At 44.3% G+C, this 20,640-nt stretch overlaps 1 protein-coding gene across 2 annotated transcripts in view; it reads left to right on the top strand.

Annotated features, from left to right (window-relative positions):
- Positions 1 to 4,276: 4,276 nt before the first annotated feature.
- The window catches only part of MORC2 (MORC family CW-type zinc finger 2), a 51,148-nt gene continuing 34,784 nt past the window's right edge, over positions 4,277 to 20,640 (top strand). Inside the window, exons 1-6 of one of the 2 annotated variants that reach the window (XM_087768701.1) lie at positions 4,277 to 4,520; positions 9,891 to 9,944; positions 11,458 to 11,492; positions 12,479 to 12,547; positions 18,573 to 18,663; positions 20,221 to 20,329. In XM_087768701.1, the coding sequence (XP_087624827.1) occupies positions 4,453 to 4,520; positions 9,891 to 9,944; positions 11,458 to 11,492; positions 12,479 to 12,547; positions 18,573 to 18,663; positions 20,221 to 20,329 (426 nt within the window). In that variant the 5' untranslated portion in view covers positions 4,277 to 4,452. Of the gene's footprint in view, positions 4,521 to 9,890; positions 9,945 to 11,457; positions 11,493 to 12,478; positions 12,548 to 18,572; positions 18,668 to 20,220; positions 20,330 to 20,640 lie in introns of those variants that run through there. The other variant, XM_087768702.1, reaches the window with a different exon arrangement.

Below are 20,640 nucleotides of genomic sequence, written 5' to 3'. Positions count from 1 at the left end.
GGCTGGACAGATGTGACTATGAACACAAGAAAAAGGTCTACCCCAGGTCGCATAAGGCAGAACTCCTTACTAGGAAAAGCCAGGGGGAAAACACGTCCTTCTTCTAAATTCTTGACTTTATGGCTTGTATTCTTGTATTGTATTGAGTTGACCCTGAGATTCAACTCATGCCCAAGAAAAGGCAGAATGCTTTGATGAATAATACAGCTCTTCTCTGTGAGTGAGGCACGCTCCATTTAAAGAATACCACCTTATGCTGTTTTGAGGGAGTAGCGTATTTCATGGCAGGAAGTTTCGTTATGTACAGGCAGATAATCAGAGCAAATCACACAGCACAGCCAGCGTGTGGCACAACACAAAGGAATGAACCAAAAAGCTGCAAGCCAACATGATGATTTCACAGCCCATTAAGGGAAGTTACTTTGAAATTCCTTCTATAAATTCAGGGCAATGGAAGAGAGATCCATGCCACTTAGGTTACTGGGGCCTGTAACTGCACCCAAACTTCTTAAGAGAAGTATCTTCAAAGTGAACACTCAGCAGAAAAACAGCACAGACCTAGGACTTCAGCAACTTTTGTCACAATGTATACAGAGGACCTTGTACCCAGAGACAGTGTTTGATGCTATTTTTTCCTTCCAGAAAAAAGGAAGGATAAAGGAAAGACCAGTAAGTCCCTGAGGATTACTGGTGATGTGCTCAGATTTATTTTCCACGCCTGCAGTGATTATTTCACTCTGACAGTGAAAACCTCATTTATACAATGCAAAGGTTTATGTTTCTTCACGTGCATAAACACAGAATAAAGCCACTAACAGTTAACTCAGGAAACCTCACAGGAGTGTGGAAAAGACACTTTGCTACACTCATAGCACTCATCTGGTGCAGAATATAGTACGTACCACTATGGCAACTCACCCATTAAGTACTGGCTTGGAAGTCTAGTTTCTTAAAAATTAGGGGAGACAAAGAATAACTGTTGATTCAAGGTCCACACAGGTGTTAGAAGCAGTTATCTCCAATTTTCAGAACAAGAGCCACATAAATAAACTGTTCAACAACCTCAGGCTATGGCCCAGATGCCAGTGGAAAGAGGCTTAGCAAAATACTATGCCACACTAAGAACTCAGCAAACACTATACAGGACTGCATGGGAACTCTCACGCCCCAACCTAGAAACACAAAATTTGACCAGTGTGGAATCAAAATACTAGTTTTACAAGGGGATTTGGGGATTATTTCAGAGTAACAAACTCAGCCACGGGTTAAAGAAGAGCAGTAGAGTTTGCCTCAAGCTCCACATGTACAGGCTGGACAAACCATCAATCCACAGGTCATTTATCAGGAAAGTTATGTGCACCAGAGCAAACTGCTGCTTTCTACTGCAACAAGAGCCTCCTCAAGGGTGAGAGGGTATTGCCTGTGACACTTAAGAAGCCAGACTTGTTCTGCCCATTCACATAAGATGGCTGCAGACACCCTCGTGCTGAACAGGAACTCAGGGAAACGGTGCTGGTAGCAGATGGAAAAAAAAGGGAAGTTGCCTGTCATAATCAGTATAACAGAGAGATCTAGAACTATTTAAACAAAGTTTGGAGAGTAAGTTTCCAAGATAGAACAGTTGCCCCAAAAGAGGATAAATGTGAATTTGCAGTGGGAAGACTTCCATCTCAAAAGCACTGAGGAACTCAGCAATTTGCAGCAGCGGCATACGGGCAAAAAGAGCGTATCATATCTCCATCCACTGACAGACAGGCTCCCACCAAAGAACAGGTCTGCTGTGGCCAAGATAGAGCTGTAGTGGGATCCAAATGCTGTTTTGCAAAAGGTAAATTCATTTCATTACTCCTTGGGATAATGTCTGGCAGCTCAGAGGGCTAGTGAACAATGATACAATCCTTTCAAGACTTGGGCAAGAGAGACCAAAGAGCAGAAGTCAGAAACATGTCTGAAACCTACTTCAGAACAGCTACGGAAAGTGTAAGAATTAAATTTTCATTCCACTTTTGTCAAAAAAAATTAAAAAGACATGGAATTCAACACCAAATGGAGGGATGGAAAAGAGTTATTTCCTGCATGGGACTGGCCAAATAAAAATGGAAGTGCAATGTACTGGTCTTCTCCCAAGGACCAGATGGAAAGGACTGGCATCAAGCCAGCCAGTCCTAGGAGCAGGTCAGATCCCACAGGAGCAGCAGGAAGGTGTCCAACTGCTCTGTTCCAGAGCGCTGCAGTACTCTGTTGATGTTGTCAACCTCTCTAATGTCAGGAAAGGAACACTGGTTCCTCCCTGAAGGTAAGACAATGAGACAAAGTCCTGTTAGGAAAAGAGGAAGTACCCAGAGTACCAAAGAGGGCAAGGCTGACGAGATGCACGAGTTCAGGGTCGTGTTCCTTAGGAACATGTATCTGGGTAGTTACTTTGCTCTTACATGGATGGGATTTACACTGCTTTTGAACATCTGCTTCTGATATTGACTGCAATATGATGAAATAAAAGCTGAGCACAATACTGATGCTACAATCTTTAAAAGACTCGAGTAGATACGTTATATTCTGTCATAAACTTAACGACACCTCAACACAGTTGTTACCAGTAATTTTCCTAATTCTTTCATGCAGCTTTGATATTCTGCTGTGCATAGCTTTTCAGAGATAAGGCCTAAAAGAGTCACTGCACACACATATGCAGCGACTTTTTGATGACTATACATGTACACACGGAGCAATCCCCATCGGCAGGAATGACATGACTTGCTGGCTTGAAGGAATCTTTAGACCTGAACAGGTTGAACAGAAGATGAACAGAACTAAATGCTGTGCTGGGAAGCGAAGTTCTCAGGTCAAAGCTGCAGAGTTGTCAGCTCTGGCTTGTGTACCACCGGGGACCCATTTCACACAAACACGCAGACCAGAACGTACTGCAAACAAAATGGGAGGCAAGCAACTCAAATATGAAGCTCCTATTTTAGCCATTCACCAATTGCGATTAATAGATCATTAAATTTAACTTTTCGCTGCATAGCTCAGATATATCACATCAGTTTCGGCACAGGCTGAATTCCTTCAGATTTTGGATTTTTATTCAGATTCCTATTATCCGAGACACAGGAGATGCAGCCATCCTGTTTTAGAGTCCATTTCAGAAGGAGAATTTGGTATGTTTTTCCGCTGGGCAACTCGTGTGTTCAGCAAAGAATTTCTGGCCTTCAGGATTCCAGGGTTCAGCCCGTAGTTTAGAGGGGGACAAGGTGTGCGCAGGACACAAGGAGGACAGCCCTGGTTTGCTCAATCCCTTCAGATTTCAAGATGAATCAAAAGCACAGGATTGAAGCAAGAATATTTCTGGTTTTGTACACCCTCTCTATCACTATATTTTAATATGTACAGGCACATTCAGCCGCTTCTCCTTAATGACTTCCCAGAGCCTTCACCAACTGTACGTGCTGCCAGCTGCAGGAACCACGCAGCCGTTGAAGTCCACACACTCTCTCGCAGGCCAGAGGCCGACAGTCTCCAGACAGATTTCAGCGGCGGGGTCTCTCCATCCAGCTGCGTCCCTCCGATGGAGCCGCGGCCCTTGCACACGGCGCCCAGAGCCGCTCCCGCGACTCCGGGGGACGGGGAGGCTTCTCCCGCTGCGCCCCGGCGCCCGAGATTTACCGTCAGCTGGATCCGCCGAGCCCCGCTCGCCACAGCCGCCTCCCCCGTTCCAGAGGCGCCGGGCCGGGCGGCGCAGGGCCAGGCCCCGGTGCCCGCCCTGCTCCCCGCCAGCCCCTGCGGCGGTCGGGCCCCACCGTTCCAGCGGGGCTTCCTCAGCACGCGCGGGCCGGACGCTGCTCCCGCTACCGGCCGGCCCTCCCGGCGCGGCCCTCCCCTCCCTCCCGCCCGCCCTTGGGGAGGCCGCCGCAGCTGCTCCCGCTCCCGCGGCGCTGAGGCGCTCGGCTCCGGGCGGGGAGGGCCGGAAGCCCAGGGAAGGGAGGAGGGGGTCATGGGGGGGGGTCTCGTGGGCGGCCGCGGGGCCTCCGCGCGCTGTGGCGCGGTTGGTCTGGTGCTTGCGCGCGCCGCACTCACCCGCTCCCACCCGCCTCTCGCCGGCCGAGCGCGCCCGTCACGCGGCTGCAGAGAAGCTGCAGCGGCCCGCGCCATGGCTCTCCCGTCACGTGCCGCGGCCCGCCCAATGGCCGGTGAGCGGTTCGGCCACGCCCCGCCGGGCGGGGGCGGCTGGGGGCTGCGGCGGGGCGCGATCGCGATCGCGGCGGAGACAAAGCGGGGCCGGTGGGCGGGCGGGGCGCCCGGCCCGGCAGGAGCAGCCGCAGCTGCGGCCCGGCGGGGGCCCCGCGCGCGGCGCTGGCTTCCCGGCGGGGGCAGTGACCGGCGGCGGGCGGGGAGGCCTCGAGGCGCGCGGGGCCGCCGGCGCACGCGGAGCGCGGTCCGGGCCCGGCCGCCGCCATGGCCTTGGCCAATTACAGCAGCCTGAACCGGGCCCAGCTCACCTTCGAGTACCTGCACACGAACTCGTGAGTACCGGGCCGCGACGGGCCGCGGCCGCCGGGTAGGGCTGCGGCGGGGCGGTGCTGTGGCCCGTGCCCCCCGGGGCGAGCCCTCTGTGGCCGCGGCAGCGGCCGCGCCGCCCCCCCCAGGCCGCGGCGCCTGGGGCGGCAGGTGAGTATGGGTGCGCCCGGCCGAGGCCGCGCCGGCCTGGCGGGCCAGAGCCGCCCCCCGCGGCCCCAGCGCTCCGGCCCGCACGTCCTGCGCGCCTCGTGAGCTCCTACTGGCTCCGGAGGCCGGGCACGCCCGGGCGGGGCTGTCGTGCTGTGGGCGGGCCTGCGGTTTATAGACTATAACGGTGCGTGGAGAGGACAGGCCTCCGGGGGGGCTCGCAGGAGGAGGCGGGTGTAGCCGCTAGCTCAGCCGTAGCCTTACGGCCACACCTTTCTGGAGAGGTGTGCGCTCACCGTAGCGGCTGTCATCCCTCCATGGCATCTCATTTCATTCGTGCCTGAATATTTTGTGCAGGTATATTTCAAGCAGGAATATGACATTCTTCTTCTGATCAGCTTTTTGAAGCTGCTGTGGCTTTTGCATGTCACTGATGAATCCCTCAAAATAAAATCTTCTGAGAAGAGGCAAAGTTCTTTAAAATGGCTTACTTCTGAGTTCATCTAGAAAATGGGAAGCGCCACCAGGAAACAGTGCTTAGCAGGGTTAAGCACCCATCTGAGGCCTGCATATTGCTTATAAGCCTTGCAGTACCATGTACAGAAGAGTTTACAGAAAGTGCTCGTTCTGGCTGAACTGCCCTGGAAGAACAATATGAATCACACTTGGCATGTCTTCGTTTTGATCAGCTGGTCACTGGCGTAAGATTATCTTCTAACGTTTTGTGGAAGAGTTGACTCTTTTATGTTACCATCAACAGAAGAAGAAATAAAGCGCAGGCTTATCTTCTCACTTCCCCTTTTCAACGTGTGAAGGACCACCGTGGTCTGCAGCAGTCTAAAGACTTCTGATGCATGCAAATGCGGGCGATGATTTCAAAGTAGATCTGACTGGTTTTGTTGGTAACACAAGATATGTCTGCAAGAGCAACTAAGGTGAACCTCACTTACATATGCTAAGAGCATTATGATCCATTTCTTTTCAGGATCAGGAAAGTAATGGGTTTTGCACAGTAGAAGAAACCTAGTAACAGCCTGGTGTCACCCTTGGGTCCATGTCCTGTGGCTTCACTCTCTGGCTTGGCTGGTAGTGTTTGCATGTGGAGTGAACAGTCTGGTGTCTGAAGATGATGGACAATACTGAGTCACGTTCCTGATGCTGTTGCTGATTTGTGAAATTCTCATGTCCAGCTGCAGAAAACAAACATTTTTATGGATTGAAGACGGTATGGCAGAGCTCTGTGAGCAGCTTGTATTTGCCTGCAGAACACCAGAACTCTGGCCACCTTCATAAGAAGATAACGTCTGTGCTGCAGAAGAGGCTGATGTGTTGTTGCTGCCCTGAAGTATTAAATATTAAAACTACTTCATGTTGCCACCATACTTTCTGTTCTGCTTATGCTGCTGGTCTACTTCTGGTGTGCTACATATCTGCAATGTATAACTGCATTACAAAATTGTTAGGAGGACCTGGATGCTAGTGTGTATGAATAAGCCAAAGCCAGGGCTTTTCGTCCATCATGAGCAAAGAGCCTTTTGAGATTATGGGGATCAGTGTATAAGCCAAATGCTTCCCTAAGAATGGGAATGGAAATGAGAGAAGTAATTTTTAAAAGCAAAAAACCCCCCAAACCAACTCATGACAAATAAACAACCGCTGCTCCCCCAAGAAAAAAATGGGGGGGGGGGGGGGAAACAAACCACAATCATCAACCAAACCCAAAACCAACCCAAGAACAGCATAGAGCTTTTGATAATGGAGCTGTCCTGACTGTGCCCCCTCCCAGCTTCTTGTGCATCTCCAGCTTTCTCAGTTGGTAAAGCTGAAAAGTCCTTGACTTAGTGTAAGCGCTACTTAGCAACAACTAAAACATCAGTTTGTTATCAACATTATTCTCGTACTAAATCCAAAACACAGCACTATACCAGCTACTAGGAAGAAAATTAACTCTATCACAGCTGAAACCAGGACAATGTGAAAATTACCCATGTGTTGTTTTTATGACTTCCCAGAGCCACCTGCTTGCCTTCATGTTGGTTTTCCTTAAAAATTAAATGCTGCTACTTTAAGATACTTCTAAAGCTGTTCATTGAGATGATCACAAAAACACACCTGAGCCCAACCAACTTGGTTTTGCATATTTTGAATATTTGTAATGCAAAATTGAAGGAGTTTGTTAAAAGTTGAACAGCTGACATTGTCTTCTAATAGTAGGTAGGATTTAGCTTATGATTGAACTTGAGGTTTTTTCTGTAACTAGAATTGTCCTGTTGAATACAGCTGGAGTGGAACAAGGTCCCTCAAATAGAAAGACTTCAAAATGACTGAATGGTGGACTTGAGGAATACTAGTAGTAACAGACCAACAACATCTACCCACGCCCCAAGCTCTCCCATTTCTTCTTGTGTATGTTTTCTGTTCTGGCCTGAAATGGAATGCAGTACTGAGATGATAGCTCTTGTTCCTGATGCAGATGTCAAACTTAAACATTATCCCAGATGTCGCCTCCTTCAGAACAAATATGAAGTCTTATGTCTTTCATCAGTAATTAGGTCCTTGTCACTATGCAGGATCAGGAGTCCAGCTGGGTTCAAACAGGGGTGGTCCTCTAAGAACTGCTCACAAAATAAGCTTTTCTTCCCTTGGAATGTTACTCCAAATGGTTGTTTGTAGAGGTGTTTGAAATCGGTCATGTTCTACAGAGTCATCTGACTTGACCTTTTGTAGCCCAAATTTCAATAAATTGGTAGCATTGGACTTCCCTGTTCTGTTCCTTGGCAAGCCTGCACTCCTGCATGGAGCCGTCTCGAATGAAAGTTGGAAGTTGTAGGAAGGTGCAAGCCAGTCTACTTCCGCCAAGATGAGTTGTCACTGAGACTACAGATTTTGATAACACTTCCTGCCCTTCCATGTGTCACTTTATCCATTGTATGACCAGTAATAGTTGTATTTCAAGTGCTCTGGCTGATGGGGGTTACTGTTGCCTCTGATGATGTCCATCTGTCTCACGCTTAAGTGTTTCCAGGTTATGTGGAAGTTCTGATAGACTTCATTTTCCCAACATCTTGCCTTCTGTTTTTTAAACTTATATTGCAAGTAAAAGAATCCCAAGCTTTTTTTTGGAGGTGGGGGAAAATTGTCACCAGTTGATAATGGTGGATGTTAAGTATTTCAGGCACTTTTGACCGTAAGGCAAGACCATGGTTTTTGTTAAAGCTGACTTGATTGAATAAGGCCAAAGCACTTCATGTGACTTTAATTAGATATTGACAAGATAAGTGTAAGTGTTGAGATTAATATACCGAATAGAAGGTATTTATAGTGTGTATGAATTTTTGTTAGTGATAAATAGCTGGAGTGGATTTCACTTGCTTGTAGCAAGTTTTTACTTTGCCTGTGTCAGCACAAGAGGTTCCAGTTTTGGTAGATGTTCAAATTGAGTATGGTGTCAGGCTAGGTGGAAATCATGTTTTCTCTTGCTTCTTATCACCTACAACTACATTTTCAACTATTTTGTTCCAATGTCTTTCTTTGGGAATCCCTATTTATATGTTATTTGCACCTTTACCTTAGTTTGAGGCATTCTTTAAATTGTAGAGTAAAAACTGCTAACGAAGCATAGTTACGAGTGCTAAAGCATCCATTTGCTTATGGGTTTTTCCTGACATAGGTTACTTCCTGAATAAACTTCTGGGATGTTGATTTGTGGAGCCAAATAGGTGATCATAAACTCGAGGGAGCACTTGAAATCTGTGCACAGGAAATCCTGCTCAAAGGAAAGAGCACCAGGTTTGAGCTTCTGTGGAAGCTTTCTCATTGGGAAGATGGTCTTCAAAACACTGTTCTCTTCTGTCTCTTGTCTCTGCGTGGGCAAGTGGGAGCTTGCAGAGATGGAAGTCTCCATTCTCATGGTTCTAGTGATAACTTTGAAAGCTGATGTGTTTTACCTCTGATTGGAGATGCGTTGATGAGTTAGGTGTCATGACATTGAAGATAGATATGAAAGTTCATTTTGTGATTATTAGCGTTATGGACAGCTATATATTTTTGTGTGGGAAGTACCTATGTATCTGTTCTTCAAAAGCTGAAAATACGAATAAGTATCATTTTCTGTTTGGTCACTCGTTGGCCTTTTTGTGTAATAGTGAAAGCAGGTTGTATGTGAAGAGGTTTCATGCGAACTGAAACATTTTGATAAAAACAGTTTCTGAGGACTCAGTCTCTTCATCGAATATCCTAGAGGAGGAACAAATTCCAGCAACTGTTTCTCCAGGTCTTGTAGCTGCTGTTAATATTAATGTGGCTCATCTACATTTGAAATAATTGTTAGATTTTGAAGATAGGTCACCAAGTTGGGCGTTCAGTGGAGATAGTACGTTAATTATAGAATCATAGAATTGTTAAGGTTGGAAAAGACCTTTAAGATCATCAAGTCCAACCGTTAACCTAGCACTGCCAAAATGTTGGCAGACAATGTATTGTAATGATTTTATTAGCTCTTCAAGGTTTTCTCACCATGTGTCTTCTTTCAGGGTTGAGGCACATAACTAATGGCTTTCAAATGGGTGCTGCTTCTAAAAGGTGGCAGTTAAGAGACTGGAAACTAAACATGGCTTTTGAGATTGTACTGAAGTGGCACCTGGCTAGATAATTTGAGTGTTGAGTTTGGAAGGTGATGTGGTACAGTGGTGGCAGAAGACTGTCTTTCTCTGAATTAGGAGCAGTTGCAGGTATTGGAAGTCTCCCAGGATCTGGAAGCTTCTTCCTGTCAGAAATAACTTCTGCAAAGTGAATATGTGCATGGGGGAGATGGACTTATGCATAATCCTCGTCTGTCCATGTTTTACATATAGGCAGCATTTGGTTGCCATGAAGAGATCTGTCAACGTGGTGAATAATTCAGGATTTGTATGAATTATTGACTGGTTCATAGGCTGGTTCATTAGGTCAATAATTTTCTCTGTTGTGTCTGTTTACCATGCGATGTTTTTTAGACCATAGTGAGCAGCAGTTTGTTGAATCAGACTCTCCCCGGGGCAGCCTGTCTGCTGTGTGTCTGCCTCTGGTAGACAGTAAAACACTCGTTTCTAGTCTCCGGTCAGTGGCAGATGTTAGTATTGTAGACATACAATTGAATTTGTTTAAAATGTGGTTGAGATTCGTGTTTATTTAAAGGTCTCTCTTTTTAAGTGTCAGTGTAACCCTGCTGATTCTGTGTTTCGTTGCAGAACTACCCATGAGTTCTTGTTTGGTGCCCTTGCTGAACTTGTAGATAATGCCAGGTATGTACCTGAGAGTGCCTAATTCCCAAGGTAAATTCAGTTAAGATTTAATTAGCCTGTCTATTTGTTGATCTTGAGCAATTTTCACTTCTAGTAGACTTCACAAAAAATACAAAATAGAAGACTTTACTGTAGTTTAGTATGAATATTTCCCTTGGTCCTCTTATACTGCCACATCTACGCCCTTAAGAAAAAAAAAAGTATTACTCCTGAAAAGGTAAGTTTGAATGAATCATAGAAGAAGTCAGATTGGAAGGGAAGTAGATTTAAGGAAAAAATAAGTCTGGCTTTTTGTTTAAAGAAATTGGTAAAATAATAATTACTGGAGCTGGGACTTCTAAGATACTTAGATAATCCTTGACTTTTAGTATCGAGCATGGTGCCAGGATGAAACTGAAATGAGAAGTGGGATGCTGAAAAATAGGGCAAGAACCGTTAGAGCAATTGTGACACTTCAGAGGAGAGGTGGTATTTGGAAATTGCAGGTTTGAGGCCACGTTTCTCATGTTTGCATTTGGGAATCCAGGCTGTAGCTGCATCCCAAGCCTTGCATACTTATCTCTAGAGCTTCACAAAATATTCTGATATGGCATTATGGAAATATTTTGAGATCATTTTCTGTCAAGCATGAATTGTCACACTATGCAGTTCGTAATGTAAGGAGCTGAAACTGGAAGATTTCTGTGTAGGAAAAATTCTGTGTAGGGAATCAGCCGTGTGCACGCACTGTTGCTGTTTTCACTTTTGCTACAACATAGTTAAATGTAGTGTCTTTGGGATTAATGGGTGGTTTTCTCTTCAATCTCTTGGTTCCTCTGGCAAAAGACAGGTTGGCCTTCTGGGAAGGAGGTAGCTGTACTTGGCTGGATATACAAAGACAAGACAAAGTGACTTTGGCATTTGGAAAGCAGGGTTTTATTATAGCACTACAACTTCACTCTTCTGATCAGCAAACCAAGGGTACCTGATGGTCTACATGGAAAAAAAAAATTAAAATCGGTTTTGAGAAGAGGGCAGTAGTACTGCATATGCTGCTTTTTCAAATACAGAGGAGGACGCACAGTGTATGAAGGGCTTTACTTAAATGATCTTGTAATGACACAGTTTCCTATGACAACCTTGAATGTATTTGGATGGAGTTTTATGTGGAATTACTACACTTTTTATATACAGCTCGACAGAAAAAATGTAGGTATTGTTTGTTTCATACAGGAGGGAGCTCCCAAGCGTGTGCTTATTTGATGCCCCCCCCCCCATGACTTTTGTTAAAAAGCCAGTGATACTCACTGTAACTAGGTTTAGCTGTGTGGCAGCAATGTCTTGTGCTGGAGTTTGGGTTCAAGTAGGCAAAAAGTAGAACAATGTGTCTTTTAACTCATCTGTTAGTGTTGACTGTGGGGCCTTTGTGGACTCTGTGCAGCCAGTTCATTTTGGAAATTATTGCATGTGCCTGGATTTTATTTTCATTTCTGTCTGACATTTGAATACTGATTGTGTTTTTATTGCTTTGTAGAGATGCAGATGCCACGAGAATAGACATTTATACTGGTAAGTCACTCCTGCTGCTTCCTTACACGTCACCAGTTAAGTCAGTAGTTAACTTGGATTTAGGCTGCAAATGTGTGTTGTACCTGGTAGAATAAGAGTGAGGGTGTTTATGCCCAATACTGTGTAGAGTTTAGGGCCCCTCACTACAAGAAAGACATTGAGGTGCTAGAGCATGTCCAAGGAAGAGCAACAAAGCTGGTGAAGGATCTGGAGAACAAGTCTTATGAGGAGCAGCTGAGGGAACTGAGGTTGTTTAGCCTGGAGAAGAGGAGGCTCAGGGGAGACCTTTGCTCTCTCCAACTACCTGAAAGGAGGTTGTAACGAGGTGGGTATCAGTCTCTTTTCCCAAGTAACAAGTGATAGGATAGGAGGAAATGGCCTCAAGTTGCAACAGGGGAGGTTTAGATTAGATATTAGGAAAAATGTCTTCAGTGAAGGGGTTATCAAGCATTGCAACAGGCTGCCCAGGGAAGTGGTTGAGTCACCATCTATACGTATTTAAAAGACATGTAGATGTGGTGCTTAGGGACATGGTTTAGGGGTGGACTTGGCAGTGTTAGGTTTATGGTTGGACTTAATGATCTTAAGGGTCTCTTCCAACCTAAATAATTCTATGATTCTACTGTTTGTCCTGTGCCCCAGTGCCTGTTGTCTTTCAAAAAGTAATACCTTTACAGGTAACTTGGGCAAGAACTTAGATCAGCCCTCAGCTGAGGTCAGGTAAAGTGAGTAACTGTTTATACCGGATGCTTAAGAAACCTGCTTTTACAATATACCCTTGTAGCATATATTTACATACAGTTTAAAGTGCAGAAGAAGTTCTTAGGAATTCTGTAACAAAAATCTGGTGCCCTTTCTTACAGCTTAGCCATATTGGGGTTGTGAAAGTCCTGTTTCTTGTGTTACTTCTGTCGTGAACACTGATGCTATTTTATGGAACTTTGAACTTTTGCTTGTGGGAGTAGTGAATAACTGTTCTCTTGTAGAGCGACGGGAAGACCTACGAGGCGGATTCATACTGTGTTTTTTGGATGATGGAACGGGAATGGATTCAAGTAAGTGACAGGAAGTTACACTTGCATTTTCAAGCTGAGGTTTCATGTTACGGCTTAAGCTGAATTAACAGCTTGGTTATGTTGAAAGGGGCATGTTCCATGCCTGGATACATGTTCCTGCCTCTGCACTGTCTCTTTCGCACTGTATCATATGTCAAACTATTCACCTCTTCAGTTGCAGAAAACTAATCTGGCCAAAAGAAAATTGTTTTGCTGCATTATAGAGTTGAGTCAGCCTGGCCTGTGGTTTTCCAGCACACCAAAGTTGACCTTGGGGCTGGAGGGAGAATAGTGTAGCCAGAAAAAAGAACAAGCACAAGCTTTGATGGGCATAAGCCTTTTCCCCAGTAGAGGCTGCCAAGCCGTTAGTGGATCTCAGCTCTAATAAGAAAGTGTGCCATGGCAGAAATTGAAAGCTTAGCTTTGAAAGCATTTTGCCATTGTTTCATCATTGGCATTGTGATTGAGATCAATACTTGACAATTAGGAGTATGAGAAAAATGTAACAAAGGTACTTCTGCCTCATCGTAAGAATTGATGTGAATCAGTGTTGTATCTAGCGGGAGCAAAGCCTTCTTGCTTTGCTTTAGCATCAGTGAACAGTGCTGTCAACCCATACCATCTTCTTTGTGTTTTGAAGACAGGTAAATCCTCCTGTGAGGAGCTCTCTACTGGCAGAAAAGTTGGGCTAAATTGGAAGGTTTTGGAGAAGGCGGGGGAGATGGGTAAATAAGCATCGACTAACATTTTTGTTCTGATCCCTTAGTACTTTAAGATTCTCTTGTGATATGAAGCGTTTAGTTCTATTTATTACTGCTTATAAAAATACATTAACATCTTTGATACGCAGATTTGTGACCTGCATGAAGGAATTTAGTTTGAAGTCTAGATACCTTCTGTGCATTCTCTGGAATACAGTTAAGGATGCTAAACAGGTCTTCTGAGAGTACTTTTCTGTCACCAATGGAACTGAAGGAAGCAATTAAGCCCCATCCATAAAACAAGTTCAGAGACTTAACTGTAGCCTTCTCACAAGCCTTTGGATCAGGGAGAAGAAATACAACCTTTTCTGCATGTCTTGAAAGTTACATTTGTCTCTGGATTGAGAGTAGAAGGTGACAAATATCTGTTTTAATGCTGCAGAGTCTAATAGCAGCTTTTACACTGTTTTTGCTCCCGTATTGCTGATTTTGTGACAAAGTGGGATTTAAGTATTGGCTAAGGTGTGTTTGTCAAATGACTCCTACTACAATTGCATTCAGAACTTGCTGCATTGGCTCTCTTAAAGATCACACTGGATTGTGTGGTCTGAAGATCAAAATAGATTTGTACTCAAGCTGCAAACATCTTATGCTGTAGAGTCATAAGTTATCAAAAGATCTGAGGATTCAGTCATGCCACAGCACAGATATTTTCTAAAAAAGCATTGTGCCCTACAGAGAGATATTAGTATAATAGTACTGGTCGAGAAGTTTGGCTTTTTCATAAGGGACTAAATAGGAGTCAATTAGAAAACCAGCAGTAGATCTCATGCAGCACATCTTAGGTTGGGTTTTCCCATATCGTCAATGGCATCGCTACTGAGGATACTTAGGCTTGAGAATTTTACCTACTGCTTGGACTCTGAAGGTGCTACATGAATTTAATGAATCAAAATGTAGGTTGAATGATTCAGTGAATCAACTTGTAGGTTGAAAAAGTATAACTAAGTTAGGAAGTGATCTGTAATTGTATTCTTAAAGGATTGAAGAAAATAAGTCTTTAACTTGCATTTTAGAATCATAGAGCCATAGAACAGCCCAGGTTGGAAGGGACCTCAAAGATCAGCTAGTCCAACCTTCCGTGGGAAAGGAAGCCTAGATGAGATGATTTAGCACCCTGTCCCATCACGTCTTGAAAACCTGCAGCGATGGGGACTCCGCTGCATCCCTGGGGAGGTTGTTCCAGTGATTGATTGTTCTCACTCTAAAAAAATTCTTTCTTATATTGAGATGAAACCTCTCCTAGTGCAACTTGTACCTGTTGCCCCTCGTCTTTTCCATGTGGCTCCTCGTGAAGAGAGAGCCGCCATCCTTTAATTACTGGAATACTGTGATGAGATTCCTCCTGAGGCCTCTCTTCTCCAGGAAGAAGAGACCTAGCTCCTTCAGTCTTTTCTCATAGGGCAGGTTCTCCAGCCCTTTGATCATCATCTCCTTTGGACCCTGTCCAGTCTGTCCGTGTCTTTCTTGAATTGAGGAGACCAGAACTGGACACAGTACTCCAGGTGTGGCCTGAGAAGCACTGAGTGGAGTGGGATGATCACATCTCTGTTTCTGTAGTAATGCCCCTGTGGATGCAGCCCAGGATCCCATTTGCCTTTGCTGCTGCAGCAGCGCACTGCTGGCTTATGTTCAGCTTGTTGTCCACCAGGACCCCCAGGTCCCTTTCAGCAAGGCTGCTCCCCAGCCACACAGATCCCAGCCTGTACTGGGCTCTTTGGTTATTTCATCCCAGGTGCAGGACCTTGCCCTTCCCTTGAACTTCATACAGTTCTTGCTTGCCCACTCTTCCAGCCTGTCCGGGTCTCTCTCTAAAATGGTTTTCCCTTCTGATGTATCCAGCTCACCACCATCAGCAAACCTGGGGAGGGTGCTTTCAATCCCATCATCCAGATCCCTTAAGATGTTGAACAGCATGGGGCACAGCATCAATCCCTAGGGGACCCCACTTGTCACTCTGGCTGCGAGCCAGAGTAAAAACCATTTCGATGATCACCTTCTGAGCGCAACCTGTGAGCCAGTTCCCTACCCGTCTTGCATACCACCCATCCAGTCTATGTCTTGCCAGTTTGTCCAGGAGAAGGTTGTGGGAAACTGTCCAACTCTTTGCTGAAGCCCAGCTAAACAACATCCACTGCTCTCCCCATGTGGGCAGAATAGTGCTGCCTTGTAGGTGACCAGGTCAGGTGTGACTTACCTTTGGTAAATCTACGCTGGCTTATCCCAATCACCTGCTTCATTTGGCTTGTAATACTTTTTAAGAGGACTTGTTCCATTGCTTCCCCAGGGATTGAAGTAAATATATCAGTTCTTGCTCCTTTAAACTGTATTTTTGAAGTTTGGAAGCTCAAAAGAGCTTTTGTTTTACTGGATGCAATTAATTAAGTACTAATGTCTTGGTTACTTTATTAGACTTTGTATTTTTAAAATACTGTTTATCCAAGGCTCACAACGGTGAGGAATGATGTTTAAATGTAACTGAGATTCTAGCACTTATTTTTAAGTGTGGGTAGATGCTTTTGTGTGTAGGCAGTGACACTCACGGGACCACTCTCAGGGGGAGGGGTCTACATATTTCTCAGGGGAAAATGTCTCTTTAACCTTGTAGCACATTGATGTTTCCTCTTAAGTTAACACATTTTTGAAATAAATCACAGGAACGTATATCAAACTGATTTGTCAGTCACTAGCTGTGTTCAGCCATTTCCCCCAGGTGGCTGAGTGTCTTGTGTTTGTTATGGTGATGAAAGACCTCCCCTGTTGTCTGTCCCAGGGAAGGCTTGAGTGGAGGTAATCTTGGTTTAGGCTGATTGCCCCCAAGTAGTAAATTAGATACTTTGGCTCTGGGATATTTTTTGAGGATGCTGTCGAGTCCACTGCAAGTACTCTACCTAATGCGAATATAGCAGATGAATTTATGGAGAAGGGAGGAAGGATAATTTTCTGTGCTCAGATTGGAACCTTGTTTAGTGTATTCTCAACAGGAGAACTTGGAAATAAGAGAGGACTCTCCTCAAAGGGTGAAGCCAGGTCTAACTTCAGTGGCTGCCTTGTGATCCATAGCAGGGGAGCAGGCAGCTGCCTGCAGGGATGTCAGCGGTGTGTTGTGTGTCAGCCAGCATGTGTGCTGTGACTGCCTGTATGTTGTTCAGGAGGATGCTCCGTTGCTGTTCTGGAGGACCAACAGTCAAGAACTAAACAGCTCTGGCCCCCAATTCTTCATCCCAGGCATCTAATGTTTCTTATTAGGAAATTTTATCTCTGCCCTTGATTCCTTTTCTTGGGCTCTGAAGATCAGTCTGCCATCTTGAGCAAATTCCTTCGGATCGTTTTTTCTCTTGTCTGTTTGGCATAGATCACATCACTCTCCTTTTTGTTGCCAAGGAGTTTGTTTTTTTTTAAATCCAGTAACTCTGAGACACGACAAAACAAAAACAGTATGACTAAAATAGCCTTAAGCGAAACTCCCTCTGGAGCCTTAACTCAAAAAAGCTGGGAAAAAAACCATCTGTACCTTGATTCTTGGGAGAAGGTAAAGATTAAATCTCTCCCAATGACAGCAAGCCTGAAGTAGAGAGAGATGCTCCCTTGCTCCTGAGTAGTCCCCTCTGCTTTGGCATCATCTTCGTTCCTCTGCCCAGAAAGAAGAGTCTTTATAGGGTGGTTTTGGACATCTGATATTGAGTGATAAACCATATGGTCACCTTTTCTGAGAGAGGAAATGCTTCAGACAATTACTCTTTAACCCTTTTCAGGCTTTGCAAAGTTTTCTTAAAAATAGTTCTTGATACAACTCTTTGTATAGCAAAAAGGTTCCAGTAGCCTTCTCTTCTCTAGAATATCCCCTATCCCCTTTTCTGACCAGGCTTTAATACTGACACAGTAATAGTAATAATAATCATGTCATCATCATCATCAATATCCTTACCCAGATCTCAAATACAAGATAATCTAACGTTTTCTTTGTTTGGCTAGAGAGTACTATAGTAAGCTGAAGGAAAAGAAGAGGTACTTTCATCCAGTCAAAAGTTAGTTTTGAAATAGTTGTGGACCTCCATTATAAACATACTGAATTGAGGCAGCAAGGTGCTTGCACAGTTGTTCCCCTGTATTTTCACCTGGTAATTTCTGGCTTTAAATCTGAATGTCGTTTCAATGGAAAATGGCATTCTGACACCCAGCTCAGTGATTTCGTGTTAGACCAATGGTGTTAGTACTAAACATCTTATTGTAAATACTCACTGTCAGTACTAGTGGACCTGGGTAGGTCTCCTGTATGCTTAAATCCAGCTTCTCCACAGGCTCAGCCTCCACATAGCTGGGTGGCGGGGTGAGCGATGTCCCGTGCTCCCTCACAGCTTGTGTATGCATTTGAGGTCTGTAATTGTTGTTAGCCTTCCTGTTAAGGCACTTCGTGTTCCTTGTCTCTGGAATTGCGTTTCATTTCTCCCCGTGAACTCTATGGTGAAATGATTGCTATCTCTTGGGGGAAGGGAGAGGAATTGTTCTGTCCTACAGATGATGTTAAAAGGCTTTATCCCTTGAACAATAGAAGGGCTTGAACTAAAAAATGACAGACCCTCTCAGCTGTAAAGCCATCACATCCTTTCATTTTGTCCCATGCTAATAAAATACTCCATTAATTGCTGTGGTACTTGCTAGTACTGCCTTTTCACCCATAGCTGTCCTGCTGTCAGTAGTCCAGCAATCTGTTGTGAAAATTAGCTTTTGTCTTACTAGTGCATTAATTAATCATAGTATTCAGTTCAACACCATGAAGAAAAAATATTCATCCTGAATTCAAGACCTTTCTTTATAGTACTAACTTATGCTCTAATGCCAGTGTTTTAAAGTCTGTGATGTCAGCAGTACGCGCAGTACAGCAGAGCTACGGTGTCCCAGGGTATGTTTTGGTTTATGAGCATATTGATAATTGTGGTGGACAGAACAGATCATCTTGTGGACATTTTTTTGTAAAAAGAAACGTCTTTGTGCAGTTCAGATGGGGCACTGGGCCATTCTGAAACTCTTTTTGTCACCATAATGGCATCTGTACAAAGCTTTTGATAATGTAAATGCCATTGAGCCATGTGTATCTTACAGGGCTGTATGGTAGATCTTCAGGATGAGACTTTGGCTTGGGCTTCTGGACTCTTCCATGCTATAGTTTTTCTGTGCTACTTACAGTGGTGAATAAGTTTATCTAAAAGGGGTGGGTGTGTGTATTAAAATAAACTTTTTTTGTTCCCTGTCTCCTGTTCCAGATGAAGCTGCCAGTGTTATTCAATTTGGTAAATCAGCCAAGCGATCACCTGAGTCAACTCAAATTGGGCAGTATGGGAACGGCTTGAAATCGTAGGTATAACAAAAGCCATCCTCCTGAGATTATGGAGGTTAGAGTTGAGATAGTAAATGTATTTTTTGCTTGGAGGTCTATATCTTTTTTCCCAGGAAAAAAAAAAAAAGCAGACAAAATCTAAATAAAGACACCATGGTTTGGTAGACAGCTCTATGAACATCTGTTGTAGCTCTTCAGTGGCAAAGAAGTCTGTCCAAAGCTGATAACAGTGTTTTGCCATTATGTTTGCATGATGCAGGGGATACAGATCAGAGCTGGGAAAAAAAATGAAAGAGCAGGAAACAAAACCTTAATATGCCTGTGGCAGACAGATAGTAAAATTGGAGCAAAATAGTGCTGCACCTCTCACTAGGAAAGTTGTCTGTTGCAAGTCAGATGGACTTAAACCTTTTCTTTTTTTCTTAAATCAAACAAATGCATGGAGAAGAAGGGGAATGATGGAAGGAATAAGGGGAGGAGTGGGATTAAGTGGCAGAGGAACAGAGGCGGGAAGGAAATCTTACTGGTTGGAGGGGATTTTGCTAGAAAGGTGTTTGTGATGTCTTTGGAGAAGTTAGAGGGCTTTTATGGCTTACCCTGATTGACTCTTCTGCTTTACGCTGTTCCCTGTGGCTTGATTATTTACGTGCATCCTACTGGGGAAATCTGTGGGACTCTATAATCTGGGGGGAAAGAAAGAAAGGGGATATAAGGGATCTTGAGATACTGTTGATCCAGCTGCAGTGCAGGACAGATCCCAGATCCTGCCTGTGCACTTCCAGGACAGATCTCTGTCCTGTTCTTAACCTTGAGCAAGAGGCATACTATATTACAGCTGAGAAATGTTGACTGAAGCCTAAACATGGGAAAGGTGAGCTTTGGTATCTCATTAAGCCAATCTAAAGAGAACTGAACTGACAGAACGCTAATCCTTCTTTTGATGCAATGTTAATTTTTCTCTGTTAAGGTTTTTTGGACGAGTTGGGTAATAGGGTAAAAGAGAAGATGGGGAAGGCACTATTGGGGATAGGAGAGTGGGGAGGAAGATGGGACTGTCCCTTTTCATGACAACTAGCTGCTAAGTTGCATTAGCTGAAGTGTCAGTGGATCTTTTGAGTTAGACATTAGGAAATAAATTGTCTCCCAGAAAATTGTCTGTTGCTATTCATTCTGTGTACAATGAAATGAAGTGTGCATTCACTTTCTCACTTACCTTTCTGCTCATATATTTGAAGGTTATTGTCACAGCTCACCTTAGTCATCCTTTTTAGATTTAAAAAAAAATTTTTTTTTTTTTAAACTTTCTACATAGTAAGAGCCTGGAAAGCCACATTATACTTCTGCAGCTTTCAATTGTGACTAGTTTTAAATGTTTTGAAACGTTATGAAAATGTCTGCATTGAGATGCCTTTTGAAAGGAATGAGATGTTTAGAGAGAAATGGTAGTTGCTGTTTAAGCCCTTCGTCTGCCTTACCTGGTTTTGGCATCTCATAATTGAACATAATGGGAAGAAAACTCAGTCTAGAAAGTGTTGTGCATCAGGTGTAATATGCAGCCTGAAATTTGTCTCCAGGGGTTCCATGCGGATTGGGAAGGATTTTATCCTGTTCACAAAGAAAGACAACACCATGACTTGCCTCCTCTTGTCACGAACGTTCCATGAGGAAGAAGGCATCGATGAGGTTTGCATGTACTTTGTTGTAATGAACTAATACGGTGAATGCTGTCTCATCTGAACTTCCCCACCTCTCACAGAAGAGTCTGTGTCAGTGTTGGTTGCCACTCTGGTTGGATCAGTGTATGGTTTTTTCTTGGTGATACACTTGTAGGGGTTCTGCAAAGTCATCAAAGATTTTTTCCTTTTGGTTTTAATCCCATTTGAGAGGTCTCTCTAAACTACAGCAAGTTTGAAGGGGTTGTTTCAATCACTTAAAGTTGCTTATGCTGAGTACAAGACACGCCCAGACTTCTTGCATTTTCCTTTTCCCGCAAA

The sequence above is a fragment of the Nipponia nippon genome, unplaced genomic scaffold (genome assembly GCF_047370975.1).
Source record: "Nipponia nippon isolate SJK-2023a ecotype South Korea unplaced genomic scaffold, ASM4737097v1 scaffold_30, whole genome shotgun sequence".
NCBI lineage: Eukaryota > Metazoa > Chordata > Aves > Pelecaniformes > Threskiornithidae > Nipponia > Nipponia nippon.
The sequence above is the reverse complement of the archived record's forward strand: the minus strand, read 5'-3'. Positions and strand labels throughout refer to the sequence as shown.